Here is an 18,532-nt window from a genome sequence, read left to right as displayed (position 1 = left end):
TTGTTCTGGACAGGTGTGCTGTATGTTTATAAAGGTTTGCGGTGGGTGCCAAGAATAACATCGCAGGACATTCTGCATTTGAATTAATAATGTCAGCTGAGTAAAATATTCCCCTTAAATTTCAGACATAAATTAATATCTTCATATTATCTTAATAATGACACACCAGTGTCACATATGACCTCAATAAGAACAATTGTCATTTTTAATGAAATCTGGAAGAAAAAGCTAGTTCTTGTACAATATGAGAAATGTTCCTATCTCCTACAGTATATGCCCTCCCCATGAATCTATAATGCTCACCATACAATTGTTTTTCAGCACTTTCTCTCACTCTAACCTAGCCTCTTATTCAATTATAATGCTCGAATGAGTCACATGCAATATTTCCAGTCCACTTTTCCTGGCTCATGAAACTTTTTAACGAAATGTTAGCATTTGCAGACACCAGATGTTTTGACATAAGGAGAAGCAATATGCAAATTTTAATCCATGCTAGGAACAATAGCCTGCAGGCACCATTTTTTTATTACATGAATCATATACTTAACCACAATGTGGTGGATTATATCAGAATCATTGCCATCCTGAGCATTCTACACTTGTCTTGTAGTTGCCAATTAATGAAAGTGATATATATTTAAGTTGATGGGTATCAGTGATTTAACCGAGACCACTTGGCACTTAACTACCAGAGCATCCCTGATTAAATTTGTGGTCCTGACACTGATTAGTATCAAAACTTCACAGGTGTGTCTCTAATCGGCATTGTCTGTCAATACACAAGATGCTGACATCAAATTTGATTGTAAGCGCTTTTGTAATATCACTGTCTCTAATCAGGTAGGCAGCATGCAATGTTTTCTTAATTTGAATATTGTGATTCAATTTCTCCATGCTGTATATAACCTTTAACGGCTCCCTTCTACCAGGTGCTGAGCATTCTTTGGATTAAAATGCACTAAGCCCTTTGCAGATTCAGATCCCTAGTGTGTTACCACACACGAGAGTCACATTTCCTTTTCTAGTTCATCAAATTCAAAATTAACTGCAAGAGTGCTAATTAGCCTCCACTGTTTGCAACACAATAATTAAAAGAGTTATAATTAAACAACTCCAAAGCAAATAAATCTGATGTATGACTAATGGTCTCTTAAATAATAATAAAAACCTGTGTTTTAAAATGCGCACCACCAAGACTACAAAACTTTGCTAAATTGTAATCATATTTAATCACAGTGTGCCATTCTATGATACACATAAACTAGCATATGCATTCCAAGAATGGAAGTACTCTTCGTACCGGGAGTTTTAAACGTTAACAGGCAAATCCTTACTAAAGTTCATTAAACATGGGTATCTTCCAAGTGCCAAAATGTTGTCTAATTATCGGCTTTCTGAAATGTTTTACATCCTAAAGTACCATATTGTTTATCCTAGATTGTCTGGGGAACATCTAGTATATTAAAAAGGGTTTCCAGTACTTCTTCATGAATTAACTGATATCATCTTGCCTGCTAGCAAGTCTGCAACATTTTAAAAATGTTTCCCATAAATCAAAGCCTTAGCAGCAGGAATAAACAGAAAGGAGGAGATCATATTAAATGTATAATGGGAAGCTACTGGATCATGATGTCTTATAATGGATGCAGTGTTTAGCTGTTGTTCGACTTTGTCTCTGCTGGGTACCCTCTCAGATGTGCTTAGCTGGTGTTGTTATATTGTCTCGCTGGAGGTGATGCTTATTGTCAGCCTGAACAAAACAACTTCATGTGGGCTCTACAAAGACCTATTTTACTTTTGCTTGAGAATTGTATACCTATAATAAATATAAATACCAGCCCATATTAAAAGTAGTTTTAATAAAGATTGCATAAAGGTACGAAATAAAGCACCTTCTGTCGCATACTTAGAAAACAAGAGATTTGTATTAACAGGAGAAAATAGCAATTACTATAAAAATGACTCTACAGTCTCATAATAGCAATGTAAATGTCTTAACTGATCTAAAAGACTTAACATAATTTTAAATTACAATAATTTTACATTCTCCGTTTTTATATACAACCCTATTACAGTCAAATGTATTATAATAACAATGTTCTTATTAAGATTAAGTGGCTGAATTATTCTCAGCCCTTTATAGTATAAAGCAACAGCATTTCTAGCTCTTAAAAAAATGGTTTCACTTTTAGCATTTGATATCTACAATGTCGGCCATAAAACACTCTAGGGTTCGGGATTTTTGTTGTTGTTGTTCAATGAGGACCTATGTCCTTTTCACAAATTAGACAAGGCAGCAATATTTCAGTTCCTCATTTTGCATAACGGTGAGTTTACTGGTCCATGTATTCTGGAAGAACAAGATAATTCTCGAATGTCTGTTATTAGCTTGTAGGGTGGGAAGCTAACCAGCCCTTCTGCTCCAATGAATATTTCAGTTCCTAAGGCCTCCACCATATGAACAGTACATACCTATTACTAAGACTTGATTAAAGCTGTATTGGAAGCCTCTCGGACATATTTCTCATAAACTACACTTGTAGCATACACTCAAATATTAATCTGGTCTGCTTTCCTTTCCCATTCCGGGGAATGTTGTATGAACTAAGACAGGAAGTTCCATCTCCTTTCTATAAAGAGTTCTATATGAGATCTCCCAGGGTTTGATCTTGCCAGGTGCTGAGTGTCAGTAAAATAACAAAGGCCTGTAGCCAAAGGCACTATGCAGATACTTAACACAATTTGCACAGCAATTATTTTTGAGATTGGTGCAAAACCTGAGTGTGACCAAGCATACTAGAGATTTCAACCTGCGCTGGGTTGCTGTCCGTTCAAATGGCAGGCATATAATCCGACAGTTGGGAGATTTGTCTGCTCGTGTTATATAATGGAATTGCTTTTTAAAAAATAAAAAATAAAAATTCAAAACGAACATTTGAAACACTTATGCATGGGTACTGCAGTGTCTTTTTCAGAGAAGTAAGGAGATTCAGTATCTCCTAAAATCCAGAGTTCAAAGGAATGACCAAGCACGCCCATAGAAGCTGAATGAGAAAACCATGTAGAACATCCATATTTAATTTCTTTATCTCCATTAAGGACTTGTCCACCGATGTCTTTAAAATAATGTGATTTCTATGAAAGGCCAATCTGAAATACTCTCTCACTTTCCACTTCTGAAACATCACTTAACTTTTCTAAGTGCAAAGTTGGGGGTGGATGAGTGCCAGCTTATTTCCTGATTATTAGTATTTGATATAGAATTATTCTATTTATTCAGTTCAACAACCCACGCTATTCTCCATGATCCCTCTAGATATGAAAATGATGTGAGTAACCCATGCCCTCTTACTGCTAAACCTCTATTATTTCATTAATCTATATGTACCATTACAAGTGTATTACCACCTTAACACATATAGTTACCCTAATAATCCGCTGCGATTCCAAGGTCACCTTTTGGATAGTAAATCTAGACTGATAAAATATCACCAGAAAGTTAAACCCCACATCCGTCTGTACTGTAGTTTTAGCATAAAACGTTGGCAAGGGGAACAAGATATACCATAGTACAGCAAAGTAAACAAGCTACACTTCTTAAATATTACTTAGCTGCAATTATTATGGTTGAAAATATTATTATAATCTAATGATTACTGACTCCAAAGAGTATAAAGTTGTGCACTAAGCTCGCTGTTTTTTGCATTGTTCACAGTTCAACCCTATTCATGTCTCCTCAGAAGCAGGACAATGAATTCAGTAAGATTTCCCCCAGGTAACTGTTCATAGAACTGCAGCCTTAATTGTGTATGATATGTAACATCATAATTGCAGGAATTATGCATCTTCTCTAGTCTATTTGACCGACATACTTTATCGATTCCTTTCTCTGATCAATAATGTGAAAATACTTGAATTTTTCAGGTAACAGATTTCCATAAACTGCAAAACAATGTATTAAGCATTGCCATTTCATTTTTTAAAAAAATAAATAAATTTTTCAACATTCTTGCTGCATTAAGGGACAAACAACATCCCAGATAGAGAGATAGAAAGTCTATCTAACTTGTATTAACTAACTCTCCAGTTGGATAATATTCCCATTCTCCAGTTTTAGAACCAGTATCAATATGTCGTTTAAAAATCACCAGACATTAGGACTGAGCCCATAAGGAACTTTTCCTCAAATTGTGGGGATGGGGAAGATTTAGGGGCAAAAAAAGGAGGTGAAATAGGGATTTTTCTTTTCTTGCCACTACTTTCAGCTTCATGGCAGTCGGTCCTCCCAGGATGCTAGCAGCCAATTTACTCTCACAATGCTTCTGGAACAATGTTACCTTTTCAAAAAGAATTGTTTTATGAGGAATTGGGGCTGAGAGTGAAAGTGAGGCTGAGAGACTTCAGAGAAGTGTGACTAGCCCAAGGTCACCCAACAGCTGCATGTGGAGGAGCGGGGAAGCAAACCTGGTTCACCAGATTACGAGTCCACCGCTCTTAACCACTACACCACACTGGCTCTCATCCTCATCTCCCCAAAACAGTTGAAAAGTCCATCTCCCTAACCTGCGAAACTGGCAACCATCTCAATTCATCCCTGATAAACACATTATCTAATGTGTCTCATTCGCTTTGGGAAAGGTGGGTGATATCGGTTATTTAGCACAAGATGTATTTCCCTTAGCAGTGACAGAGACTCCGGTGCCTAAACCAAGTGCCTCTCAGTTTCAGGCCTAGCTTGGTTAGCTACTGTAGACCGAGTATTCTCAGCTCTTTTGGGAGAGCAGTGCTGGCCAGTTTATATGGTCCAGGAGCAGACTGGAGTGAAAACTGCCACTTCCAAGGTCAGCTCCTGAATGCCCGCCCCCAGGCAGCCATGGATTGGCTGAAATTCAAACCAGGTCTGGCGGGGACCCGTGTTGCTCCATGGCGGCCAGGAATAGAGCTAATGGGAAGGTGGCGGTGCTCTGATAGGTCCCAGAGTCATCGCAACAGGATCCAACCACCGTCCACCCTTGAACCAGGTAAGCGGCCATTCTCAGCTCCTTTGGGATGACAGTTTCTGTTATAAACAGTAGCAGCCTAGCTTTTTGCCTTTGATTGGGCAACAGAACAGTACTGTCTGCTTGCTGTACTTCAGGTTGTGGCTTCACCATCTCTTACTTCAGGCTCCCAAATTGGTATACCCATCTCCAAATCTTGAGTCATGTATGGCTGCCCTTGGCCCCAACACAGCCCCGACAGCAGTCCACTGGTTTTTTGGGGATACAACCAGTGCTTTTTTTCCAGGGGGTATTCAAGGGTTTGCAGAACCGGCATCTCTTTTTGTCGTTGTTAAAAAGTGTGGCACTTACTGTAACAACTTCCTGGTGAATACCGGCACCTATTTGTCTAGAAAAAAAGCACTGGGTACAATATTGGTGTATAATTGCAAGGAAACACATCTGCAGCATTATTAGTAAATAAATATGAATCAGTGGGTTGGATCTAGACTGGGTCACACTGAGAGCAGATCCATTGAAATCAATAAAACTGAAGTTAGTCTTAACTTAATGGAGTCCTACAAATTTCAGTGGGGTGACCAAGTCTAAATCTTATTCATTGCAAAATGTCAGCTGTGAAATATCAGTGTTACTGTGATCACTTCCAACCAAAAATATGCTTTTCACCAGAGGTTCTTTTCAGGGGGAACTCAGTTCTTGCACCTCTCAGGTAGGTTCTAGCATGTCTCAGGTGCCATTCTAAAAGAACAAGAGAGGTGACTTCCAGAACCTCTTTTTCTATAAAAATAGCACTGCTTTTCACTCTATTGCTCATCTGTGTTGTATGCACACACCTAAACTATATATTCCCAGGGAGGTTCTCTCAACAACAGCTGACTCCTTTCTTTTTCCAGTTGAGCTGAGCAACATAAATACGTTTCATAATTTTCTTAGCACCAACGAAGTCAAAACAAAACAGCAGCACCCAAACTATGCAGTCTTTTCCGTGCTATACATCATCTCCATCATCTGAACTGAAGCTACTTCTTCTGCTGCTTCCTTTGGACACAGCAGGAGACACAGAGGATAAGAGTGGATCTGTCCCAAATGGTGATATTGTATCGTCTAGTAATATGTCATCCAACCTCTGCTCTTTCAAAGCGGCACTGAAAGACAAATCTGTAAAGTGCGAGAGTGGATCCGAAAAGGCTGCAGAGGCATCACCAAGGTCAGAGTGTTGCTCGTGGACCACAGCAAGATGTTGAGAATAGTCTACTGAATTCTCTTCTTGATAGACCTGCTGTTTCATGACATGGGATGCTAAGTCCACCGTGCTGATTGTAGGCATGATTGGCAGGCCATGAGCTCGTGCTTGTATTTCTAGTTCCTGTGGTTGAAGACAATGATATTTAGAACATCACTGTAAAAGGTGAGTTGATTTTGTTTTCGTAAACAAGAATGGGGAAACTGTGGCCTACCAGATGTCGTTGGACTCAAACTCCCATCAGCCCCAGTCAACATGGCCAATGGTCAGGGATAATTAGAAGTGTACTCCAACAATATTTGGAATGTCACAGAGGTTCCCATCTCTGTTGTAGTCTGAGATGTGGTAATGAGGGAATTGAAAGCTACATCTGAAATAATTCTGACAGTATGCTTAAAATGTGCAATATTCATACTGCTGACAAACGTTGTACAGCATGTTGTTTTTTAGTAGCATAACAGTGATGTTCACACATCATACTAAACCAGGCTTCCACAACCTGATGCCCTACAGGTGTTTTGAACTAAACCCACCATCATCCTTGACCACTGGACATGTTTGCTGGGACTGATAGAAGCTTGAGTCTTACAACATGTGGCAGGTACCAGGTAGGGCAAAACTGCACTAGAACACAGTAGGTTGTGAAGCTGGCTTGTTTAATGAGCCAGAGTTTGCTTAAAACCACAAACTCTGCTTCTTGCATAATGGCAATCCAGGATACTGTGGAAGTGAAACTACACTCTGACAAAATCCTTCTTCTGCCCTTCTTTGAGGACAGGGGAACACACAAGGCTGTTCAGGCTTGTAAATGTTACACTGAACTATGGTTAGCATGATAGGGACATGTGGACATTATGATTAACTATGGTTTGTCATGATGGTAATGAGTCTGGGAGAACTAGAAGGAGGATACTGGAAAACATTGGGGGGGTTTTGCTAACCACTGTTTAGTGTTATGTTCACATTTCAACAAACTGTGGCTAGTGTTAACTGTAGCTTACAGAAATTAACCTACTACAAACCATGGCTTATTAGTTAATGCATTTCAATAAAACATATTTAGTTTAACTACAGTTCAGACATAAAGCTAACATATAATTAATTGGAAATGGCAGTAAAATGTTCTGATCTCTTCCTCACAGTTGTGGCAGAGAAGAAGAGGGAAACAGTGGGTGCAGAATCCTAAGACTCATTCTCATTATGACAAGTCAGTTTATTGATATGTTTGAAAACTGGCAATATCATGGGCATTTTCAAAGCATAAAAGAGTATATTGGAGACTTCAGTGTTTAAATTTTTTTTTCAAGGAACCAAGTTGTTGAAAGGAGTACCATGGCTACACACAATGGACATCTATTTACATTGCGGCTCAATCCACCCAAAGTTAAGCATTTTTAAATTCCATTATTTCAGTGAGAAAATTACAATGTAATCATAGATATTTAACCATCTACTATGACCTGTTAAACTCAGCAGGGCTTACTAATATGTCTACTCAGAGGGAAGTCCCATAGAGTTCCGTGGGCTTACTCCAAGGTGTGAGTACAAGATTGTAACCTTTAATTTCTCATTTAAATCAATGGCTCCTAAGAATGACTAATTGTGACTGGATGCATGATCCAGCCAAACCTAAGCCCTTTGGAGTCGCCTTGATTTTAATGGGAGAGTTAAGCATATGCTTAATCTCCCCCGCTGAAATCAGCAGCTTAATTTTCGATGGATTGTGCCCTGCATTAAGTACTTAGAAGTGATGAGAAAATCCCGCCAGCGTTTCTACTTGCTAATTATCTACCAAAATTCAGGAATGCTATCTAGAAGCACACCAGATACCTTACCCAATTAAATATGTTATAAATCATGTGCGCTCGGCTACGGAAAGCCGCGGAAAGATGATGTGTGCCTTAATTTAACGTGGCACAACATACCCCAAGGTAACACAATGTCACGGGCATTTTTCAAAGTGCTATGCGGTATCCTGGAGTCTTGAGTGTTCAAATACTATTTTCAACAAACAAATGAAATAAGGAGTGGTTTTCCCCCCTCTCCACCCTCAATAATGTGGATTTTACCTAGGTCCGATATACACGAAGGGCAGAATGTCCTTACAGTATTCCCCTCTAAACCACCGCAATATACACCGTTGTGCGGCTAGCCCTACAAGTACTGCTGCACAAATTAAATACTGCAATCAGTAAGATTTTTCAGCATTGTTCTGTTAAAGTACTATGGATCATTGGGAAGATACTGCAAGACACAATTTGATGATGGAGAAGCAGGAGTGGGGGGGAGAGAGGAAACTCGACCCCTAACGGGTCCATCCCGATACAAACCTGGATTCGAAGCAAAAGCCTCCTATTGGCCTGTTCTAATTTCTTCTGTCTATGCTCTAATTCTCTGCCTCTTTGTTGTTCTTTTTGTAGCCACTTGATATACTCCACCGATGCTTTTAAAATAGTTCCTTTGTTCCAGCGCATATCACTGCAGAAAGTGGAGATAACCTTTTCACAATTGTGCATGTCAGCAAAATTCATAAGAACGTACAAAATCTTTTACATTAATATGAAATAATGATTTACATGACCATTATTCACTCTTAGATATTATTGCTTCTGAATGGAAATTTTAATAGAATAGTTAAGAAGCCCTTATATAGTAAAATTAATCCCAGAATGAAAATAAGTGTCAAAAGAAAGTAATAAAGTGACTTTTTGTGTGTGGAAGAGCTAAATGCAATATCATGATTCTACCATTACAGTTTTTATATTTTTAGTGAAAATTGCTTTTATTATTAACTCTAAGATTAAAATCTATGTGCAGTATTTCTACATTAATGAACTAGGAAACATACATTACTGAGAGTTTAAGCCTAAATTTTTAAAGATCATTTCAAATATACTTCTCTTTTTTCCTGACTTTCTAATGAGGATGCCTTTATGCTTATTGGAATAATAATAAAAAAGGCTCAATTTTGATCCCTGCTGCTGATGATACACAGAAACCATAGTTTAGCAACTATTATGTCATATTACAAAACCTGTGTGATTAATGCAAACTAAAACAAACTTCTCAATATACCGTATGTATGCCTATTGCCTCGTATTGCATTGCACATTCATGCTGAAGCCGTTCTGAAGCAGTTTAAGAGGAGGTACCAACAACTGTAGTTGTACAGTTACAATCACACAGAGTTGCATGCATCAAGGTGTATATCTGAAGTGGTGACATAAGGAAAGACAAACACTTGGTAGAGTTGAGAGGTCACCTTGCCCAGATCAAGTCTCATAGGGTGTCACAGAAGCTATGTTAGTTTCTGCCAGCTTATACACTTTCACAACTGTACAGATCTTTAGGACCAAGGCACCAATATAATTGGTCCTGAGTAATGAGCTGCTTCTTCTTACTAGTTGGTTTGGCAAAACAATGCAAATAAGCGGTGTGGTCATTCCCTCAAAACATCTGGGTAGAATCAACAAGTATAGGGATTTTCATACGAGGGCCAGTGAGGCCAAACGGTGTATACTGGTCCTGGCTTAAGCTGTGATCTATACCCTAGCGACCTGGAATTTGTGTCTTTCTGGAAGTTTCGTATTTTTATCAGTCCATCCCCTCCTCTCCCAATCTCAGTGATCCAAACAGAGCCAACATCAAGTTTAGTTAGGTCTGGATTGCAACAAAGAGAAGCCAAGCAGGTGATATCCAACTAAGTCATACATAGAATAAAACCACTAAGATAAAGGTGCTTAATTTCAGTGGCGTAGCGTGGGTTGTCAGCACCCGGGGCAAGGCAAGTAATTTGCGCCCCCTAACCCGTGGAGCCAGGTAGGGGCAGAGAGCTGCGAGTGCAAGCGCCCCCCCCCCGATGTTGCGCCCGGTGCAGCCGGCACCCCCTGCACCCCCCACGCTACGCCACTGCTTAATTTACATAGGTCTGTAAATGATATTGCATTTAGCTCTTCCACACACAAAAAGTCACTTTATTACTTTCTTTTGACACTTATTTTCATTCTGGAATTAATTTTTACTATATAAGGGCTTCTTAACTATTCTATTAATAGTAGGTTTACTCTGCATATGACTTAGTTGGCTATCACCCATTGTAATTTATACGCTATGTTGTACACTATGTTGCATTACTATTCAGGGAATCTTTTCCGGGATTTATATGAACTGCGGTAGCAGTGGCGTAGCGTGGGTTGTCAGCACCCGGGGCAAGGCAAGTAATTTGCGCCCCCCCACACTGCACTGTCCCTCCCCCAGATAGTCCCTCGCTCTCTCTCCGCACCGCACCGCACGCCTGGCACCTTCCCCTCCACAGTGGGCGGCGACCCGGCGGCTCGGATCGGATTCGCACAGCCAGCACTGCAGTGAGAGAGAGTGAGTGAGCCAGGTAGGGGCAGAGAGCTGCGAGTGCGAGCGCGCCCCCCCCCAGATGTTGCGCCCGGTGCGGCCGGCCCCCCTGCACCCCCCACGCTACGCCACTGAGCGGTAGTTAACAGCGCAGTGGGGTTGCCTTACTTGCCTGTCCTCCCTCTGGCTGAGTTGCCGCTGCAAACAAGGACAGCGCGGTGCACTGTAAATATATACATATGTATGTATGTGTGTGTGTGTGTGTGTGTATGGCCTATGACTGCACTAAGTTTATCGCTGGTGAGTTCATTCAATGCAGCTTGTCACATCAACCGTATACTTATGTTAGTCTCACATAGCTTTGCATTGTTATAAAAATCCTTAATTTAATCAAATATTTCTTAGCTCTTGGAAGGGGGAAATGTGTCAGAGAGATATTCCACCCCAATATCATGTGGAGCTGTATGCGCGAGAAAATGAAAGGCATAATGTTTGTATAAATAAGCAGCTACATGATTGCATCACAATCATAATACCGCATACCATTTAGGCTTAGTGGAGCGGCATTAGAACTCCAAAGATGAAAGCATAGGCAGTAAATAATAAACTGAGCAGTTAATTCTAATGCCGCTTTAGGCTTTTAAAATCATGCTATTTACAGCAGTGTTTTGCCAAACCCCCTCTTGTAGGAAGCAGAGGTTTAAAGCTCACTCGGTACCAGTTGTGAAGTGCACAGGAAGGCATTTGCAATTGGGGCGGGGGGCCTTCAATCAGGGTTTCCCTTATCTTTTTTTCCTAAACTAAAAAGCCCCAGAGAATTTTGGTTGTACTTTTGGACACTTTTCCCAGTTCTACGATGTCCTCTTTCTGATATGACAACCAGAACTGCACTCAGTATTCTAAGAGTGATTGCACTATGGACTTTTTAAAGGTGTTATGATATTGGCATTTTTGAAAAATCAATCCTTTTCTAAATTTTCCCTAACGTAGAATGCTTCTTTATCCTAGCTGCCACAAACTGGGCCAATGCTTTCATTGGATTATCCACATGACCCCAAGATCTCCTTCCTTGTCAATCACCACCGGTTCAGAAGCCATCACCATGCAAGGTTAAGGGGTGGCCGGAAGGATGACACACAGCTCACTTTATACTTAACTTAAAATGAACTGCAGTTGCCATTTATTGCTGATTCATCCAGTTTGGAGAGATCCTTTTGGAACTCTTTATATTCCCCTTTTGTTTTTACCACTCTGAATAATTTGGTGTCAACACGCACCTGATGGCTCACTCCAGATCATTTATGAATTACTAAACCATCACCCATCCCAATACAGATCAATGGGTAAAGGTAAAAGGGTAAAGGACCCCTGGATGGTTAGGTCCAGCCAAAGGCAACTATGGGGTTGCGGCGCTCATTTCACTTTCAGGCCGAGGGAGCCGCCATTTGTCCACAGACAGCTTTTCAGGTCATATGGACAGCATGACTAAACCGCTTCTGGCACAACGGAACACTGTGACGGAAGCCAGAGCACACGGGAACGCCGTTTACCTTCCTGACACAGCGGTACCTATTTATCTACTTGCACTGGTGTGCTTTTGAACTGCTAGGTTGGCAGGAGCTGGGACAGAGCAACAGGAGCTCACCCCGTCACAGGGATTCGAACTGCTGACCTTCTGATCGGCAAGCCCAAGAGGCTCAGTGGTTTAGACCACAGCGCCACCCATGCCCCCAGTTCTTCCATTTGTCTGCTGTCTATTTATTCCTACTCTTCCTGTTTCTCCTTGTCTAGTTATTTTCATCATTTTAACTTCAACTCTTTCTGCCAACATGTTCAAATTCAAATAAAAGAAATGGGGCAACCATCCAATAAAGTCCCCCCCCCCCCAAGTTAAAAACAGGTCCTTTTGTAATCCTATTTACCACAATAATTTTAAGAAGATTTCTCAGCTTTTTGGGGGGAGGTGTGTGAAGCCCATGAAACCATAAAGCATTTTTGTTATTTCCAAGCAGAGAGGAGCAGCACAGGTTTTTCACTGCAATGCGCTCTATGTGGGGCTGCCTTTGAAAGTGACCCGGAAACTACAACTAATACAGAATGCGGCAGCTAGACTGGTGACTGGGAGTGGCCGCCGAGACCACATAACACCAATCTTGAAAGACCTACATATATAAACACAGCTCTGCATAGCATATACATGTCTGATCAAGGGGATTCTGCCCAAAATGCTATAAGTATTGCATGTGAACCTGAAGAATTATGTAGGGAAAGGGAAGGTGGATCTGAATTAATCAAATATCAACAATTCCGCAGACGTCTGCTAGGAGAACAATGATGTGAAACCAAACTGTCCAAGTTAACCTTGACATCTAGCAAATCTATTTCATCTTCAGCCCCTTTCATTATATTTAAGCAGTAGAAACAATGACAGAAATGACAGCCGAACTCACGGATCATTAGACTTTGGGATAAGTGTACCAAGCTCCTTGATCCGGTAATTAATGTTGTACCGTCTTCTTCTTTCAACTATGAAAACAAGAGATTGTAATAATAGCAGCATGTAACAGAACGGATGTAATTCATCAGCAGGCAGTGAAATGCTGTGCCTCTTTCGAAACATCACAACGCCACCCTCTTTGTAACATCTGAAAATACTCAATCCGTGAGGTGCTAATTCAACCACACTGGAGCCAGGAGGTTCAGTCAAGAGGTCACTGCTTGCTCTCAGACTATAATTGTGGCATCTAATGTCACCCATACACCCAGCCTCCACATCTGGGCACTCTCAGCCTAGGTAAAGGTCCAGTCATGGCCGACTCTGGGGTTGCGGCGCTCATCTCACTTTACTGGCCGAGGCAGCCCGGTCATGGGGCCAGCATGACTAAGCCGCTTCTGGCGAATCAGAGCAGCGCACGGAAACACCGTTTACCTTCCCGCCGGGGTGGTACCTATTTATCTACTTGCACTTTGACTTGCTTTCGAACTGCTAGGTTGGCAGCAGCAGGAACTGAGCAATGGGAGCTTACCCTGTCCTAGGCTCTGTGGTTTAACCCACAGTGCCACCCAGCCTAGATCTAATTACTAATTAAGACAGCAAGTTAGATAAGACAGCAAGGGGTGATATGATAGCCATGTTCAAATATATAAAAGGATGTCACATAGAGGAGGGAGAAAGGTTGTTTTCTGCTGCTCCAGAGAAGCGGACACGGAGCAATGGATCCAAACTACAAGAAAGAAGATTCCACCTAAACATTAGGAAGAACTTCCTGACAGTAAGAGCTGTTCAACAGTGGAATTTGCTGCCAAGGAGTGTGGTGGAGTCTCCTTCTTTGGAGGTCTTTAAGCAGAGGCTTGACAACCATATGTCAGGAGTGCTCTGATGGTGTTTCCTGCTTGGCAGGGGGTTGGACTCGATGGCCCTTGTGGTCTCTTCCAACTCTTCTATGATTCTATGATTCTAGATATTTTGACTCCTCTTCCTAGACCACTCCCTCAAAAAGTGGGAGGCCTTGGCTTGGTTTCCCAAGCATCCATCTCTGGCAAGACAGGCCCAAAGGATTTCCCCTCCTGGCCAACCCAACTGCAGAAATTATTCTTATTAACGCTATATATTCATCCTACAAAGGTTCCCTCAGGTTGAGGGGCACTGTTCTGAGAAACTGAACCATTCCTGTTGAGTTATGACGAACTCAACCAAATCAATGAAAAGGAGATTGAAGTAACTCTCTGACCCAGACAGTTGCAAGGAAGGAAAGAATGACACAATAGGTGAAAAGCCAATGTGACCAGTGGCCAAGCACACATCTATATCTTATATCTATACTCAAGAACCACTGCCCTAGCCAGCTATAGTCTGCAGTTGCATCTGCCCTGGTTTTGCTAACTGAGAGTCAAATTACACGTGTCATTTGGGCATAAAAGTGGGGTAGAAATGAACAAACAATAATAATAATATGGCATTAGTCATATAGCTCTGCTTTTAAGTGCAAGGTTCTTTTGCTTTCTAACAAACAGCCAGGGCGGGAGAGAAAATCCAGGAATGGCAGATGGCGTTCCCTTCTGGCTTTGATCAAGATCAAAGCCAGTTAATCTGCAAGCCTGGCTTGGGCCAGCTTCATCAACATCCCTGGGCTCAAGAGGCCTCTCTCAGTCCTGCCAGTTGAGAACCTTGCAGCTGGAAATGCAAGTGATTGAACTTTGGACATTGTGCATGCAATGCATAGCTACCACCGCCCTTCAGTAGGCAAGGCTATGGTTTCTCCCATAGGTAAACATGCTATTTCAGTGCAGGCAAAACATTATATATGTAAGACAACGTTCTGGATGTCAGGAATGAGGCTGATCTCCCTTTACGCATGTGCATTTTTGTACTGTGTCACATAAAGGAACCCAGGTACAGTGGTACCTCAGGTTAAGTACTTAATTTGTTCCGGAGGTCCGTACTTAACCTGAAATTGTTCTTAACCTGAAGCACCACTTTAGCTAATGGGGCCTCCTACTGCTGCTGCGCCGCCGGAGCACGATTTCTGTTCTCATCCTGAAGCAAAGTTTTTAACCTGAGGTAATATTTCTGGGTTAGCAGAGTCTGTAACCTGAAGTGTATGTAACCTGAAGCGTATGTAACCCAAGGTACCACTGTATATCCTTCAGCATTAGCAGGTACTTCCCCACCCTGTACAATTTAGGGACAACAGTTCATGTAAATATACTCACTGAGATTATGGTTATCCTTTTTTTGCCTCTCCTTTGCCATTGCTCGAGTATCTGTTTCTGACAGAAAGCAAAAACTGTTTAAACAATCATTGGGTCACAGTTCCAGAAATTGCTCTGTGTAACAACAGGACCTTTTAATTGCACAACTCTTTCAGGCAAGCCTTCAAGCAATTTTATGTACTCCCAGATTTACCAAAGATGATTGTACCACTTCCTGCAGTTTGTCAGTTGCTGTTTACAGCATGTGTTGCCGTTCTATGTGTGCCAGGGATTTTTTTTTTTTTATATAGCCATCATGCATTTTTAATTTTTAGAAACTGAAAAAGAAGATCATGGCATTTAGCAATTTTCTAATTTTCTGTACTTTACCATGGGGAGGATAAGCACCCAGAGTGAATTTGAGTTTCCCTTCCCATCATGCAAGAAATAATCAGATTTCTTAAATAGTCATATTGGGGAAGGGGGAGAGGAAACCCGCCTCTTTGTTCCTTTTGCATTGCACTGATAACACTGTACACAGTTGTTAGCATTCTTTGGATTAAATGAATGTAACTTTTAAAGTTGTTAATCCATTAATACGGATTTTCCATGAATAGATGTATTGTGAACCTTTAAGAGAGTCATTTGTGGCAACTTGGAACAAATTTTAATGGATGGTAACTTATTTATACCATCGATCAGAAGCCCAAATGTGCCTGAATCTGCTATGTTTCCTACAGTAATTAGGTTTATTAGCAGCGTTATATCCAGAAAGATGGCTGCTTTGAAGCTTACCCAGCTAGACAGAACTAAGAAATAACTCATCTTTGGGAACATTCTGTCCTGAGGAAGCAGGACAAGACCTTTGCAAGGCCTGAAGAAGGCCTTGCAAAATCAATGAGGAAATGTAAAGTTCAGGGCAGTTTGGAAAAACAAAATTAAAGTATTAACTTGTTTTGCTCCAGCTTTATCCCTCAAAACATGCATTTCAAAGGGCTCAGAAGGCAATAAAAGACATCTGGTGTAGTTCTGTCTCTGAAGATAAAAGCGCAAACGTAGGTGTGATTATAGGTACGAATGATTATGCTTGATTTTTGTATGCTGGATAGCAGCCACAGGAGGGGCAGATCCAAATCAGGAACTTAGTGTGAGTAGACAGGGCGTAAAAAACCACATCCCCATCACATTCAATCCAGCTGCCTACATAGTAAAAACCAAGTGAGCAAGGGCCAATCAACTGATGTTGGAGACCAAAGTGGGGATAAAGAGAAGAGTCAGTTTTAGACTATTGCTGCCTGAACAAGGCAGAGGGCCATCTCGGTAGTGGTGCCTGCCCTGTGGAACACCCTCCCATCAGATGTCAAGGAAATAAACAACTATCTGACTTTTAGAAGACATCTGAAGGCAGCCCTGTTTAGGGAAGTTTTTAATGGTCAATGTTTTATTGTGCTTTTAATATTCTGTTAGGAGCCACCCAGAGTGGCTGGGGAAACCCTCCAAAATCCTGAGAAAATCTCCCTGGAAACTAGCTGTGATGGGGGGTGGGGTTGCCAAAAGATTTACTTCAAGATTCTACCCATGTGGTGGACAAGGGACTATTGTAAAGAGCAGGTGTGCAAAATATGGACCGAGGTAAAACAATTGGAATAGAAAGAAAGTAGCTGAGGCAGGAATAAAGTCAGACCTCAGAAGAGCATGGCAGGATGAGTTATGTTGTCACTCCAAAGTTTAAAAGTCCCTGTGCTGGACAGTGTGAGATATTGCCTATCATATACAAGGCCATAAGGTAGTCAAGGTAAAGGTAAAGGGACCCCTGACCATTAGGTCCAGTTGCAGATGACTCTGGGGTTGCGGCGCTCATCTTGCTTTACTGGCCGAGGGAGCCGGCATACAGCTTCCGGGTCATGTGGCCAGCATGACTAAGCCGCTTCTGGCGAACCAGAGCAGCGCACGGAAACGCCATTTACCTTCCCACCGGAGCGGTACTTATTTATCTACTTGCACTTTGACGTGCTTTCGAACTGCTAGGATGGCAGGAGCAGGGACCGAGCAACGGGAGCTCACCCCGTTGCGGGGATTCGAACCGCCGACCTTCTGATCGGCAAGCCCTAGGCTCTGTGGTTTAATGTGGTTTATTAGTAGCAGCTAATAAATCCTTTATAGGTCAACATCTGAAAATGAATCAAATAAGTCAAAACATCAAGGGCATATGATATTTAATAGTACATGTATTCTGCAAAAATTGCTCTTATAGATTATTGGACCCAACTATAGATTATTAGACAGTCATTCAAAACCAAGGGTAGATAATGTGGTGTCTTCCAGATGTGGCTGGATTGCACCCCCCATCAGCCCCGGCCAGTATGGCCAATGGTGGGGGATGATGGAAATAACATCTGGTGGGCACCCAACTCACCCGCCCCCCTCTAAAGTATGGAGGAAGTGGTCAAAACTAGTGCAGAGCCAAAGGTGGGTGGAAAACTGTGTGTGCATAACTGAGGGAACATTGAAGGAGCCAAAAGTTGCTGCAGGGCATCTCCCAGTGGCTGCTGGCTGACCGATGACATTTCTCCAAGAGTCTTAGCTAGCTTTCAGCCAGAGTTCACCAAAGCGCAATTCTGGCACCTCTCAGGTGGGCACCATTGTGGACCAGCACTCCCCCTACCCGCTTCTTGCTTTTACTCACTTCTGAGAAGCCCAAAACAAACGTTTCAAGACAAAACAGAAGCTGGCCAGTGTCTACACTTTTGTATATATATACATGACTCCAGCTAGCTCCTAGCTGTGATTGGTCAAGCTACAGGACAATGCCAATTCATATTTCTTTTTCTTCAACCTGCCTTCCGTGTAGCAGCAAGCTTTCCAGCCAGACCTCTACATGTGTGCATTTGATGATCTCCTTCTACCGGTCCACAATAGAAAATGTCCTTTCATACTGCATCATGGTGTGGTACGCTGGTTTGACATCAACTGATAGGAAGTGTCTATAGTGGGTGGTGAATACAGCACAAGATATTATGGGCTGTCCCGTGAATTCGCTGGATGACATCGCGGAAGAACGTTGCCTCAGGAGAGTGAGGAAAATTCTCAGGGATGATTCACACCCTGGCCAGCATTTTCTTGATCTCCTGCCCCCAGGCAGAAGATATAGAAGCATGATTAGTCGCACCAACAGGGTAAAGAACAGCTTCTATCCGTGGGCTGTTAGGTTGCTGAATGAAAAGATAACAACAGGGCAACTGACTTT

At 41.7% G+C, this 18,532-nt stretch overlaps 1 protein-coding gene across 3 annotated transcripts in view; it reads right to left on the bottom strand.

Moving 5' to 3' along the window:
* Positions 1-1,842: 1,842 nt before the first annotated feature.
* TFEC (transcription factor EC) overlaps positions 1,843-18,532 on the bottom strand; it is a 123,577-nt gene continuing 106,887 nt past the window's right edge. For 2 of the 3 annotated variants that reach the window (XM_083399991.1, XM_083399989.1), the window contains exons 5-8: positions 15,307-15,363; positions 13,044-13,119; positions 8,577-8,724; positions 1,843-6,369 (exon numbers count right to left, since the gene is read on the bottom strand). In XM_083399991.1, the coding sequence (XP_083256117.1) occupies positions 5,992-6,369; positions 8,577-8,724; positions 13,044-13,119; positions 15,307-15,363 (659 nt within the window). In that variant the 3' untranslated portion in view covers positions 1,843-5,991. The remainder of the gene's footprint in view (positions 6,370-8,576; positions 8,725-13,043; positions 13,120-15,306; positions 15,364-18,532) is intronic. The other variant, XM_083399990.1, reaches the window with a different exon arrangement.

This window comes from Podarcis tiliguerta, assembly GCF_965153285.1.
Source record: "Podarcis tiliguerta genome assembly, chromosome: 10".
In the NCBI taxonomy this organism is placed as follows: domain Eukaryota; kingdom Metazoa; phylum Chordata; class Lepidosauria; order Squamata; family Lacertidae; genus Podarcis; species Podarcis tiliguerta.
This window is presented reverse-complemented; position numbering and strand designations above follow the sequence as displayed.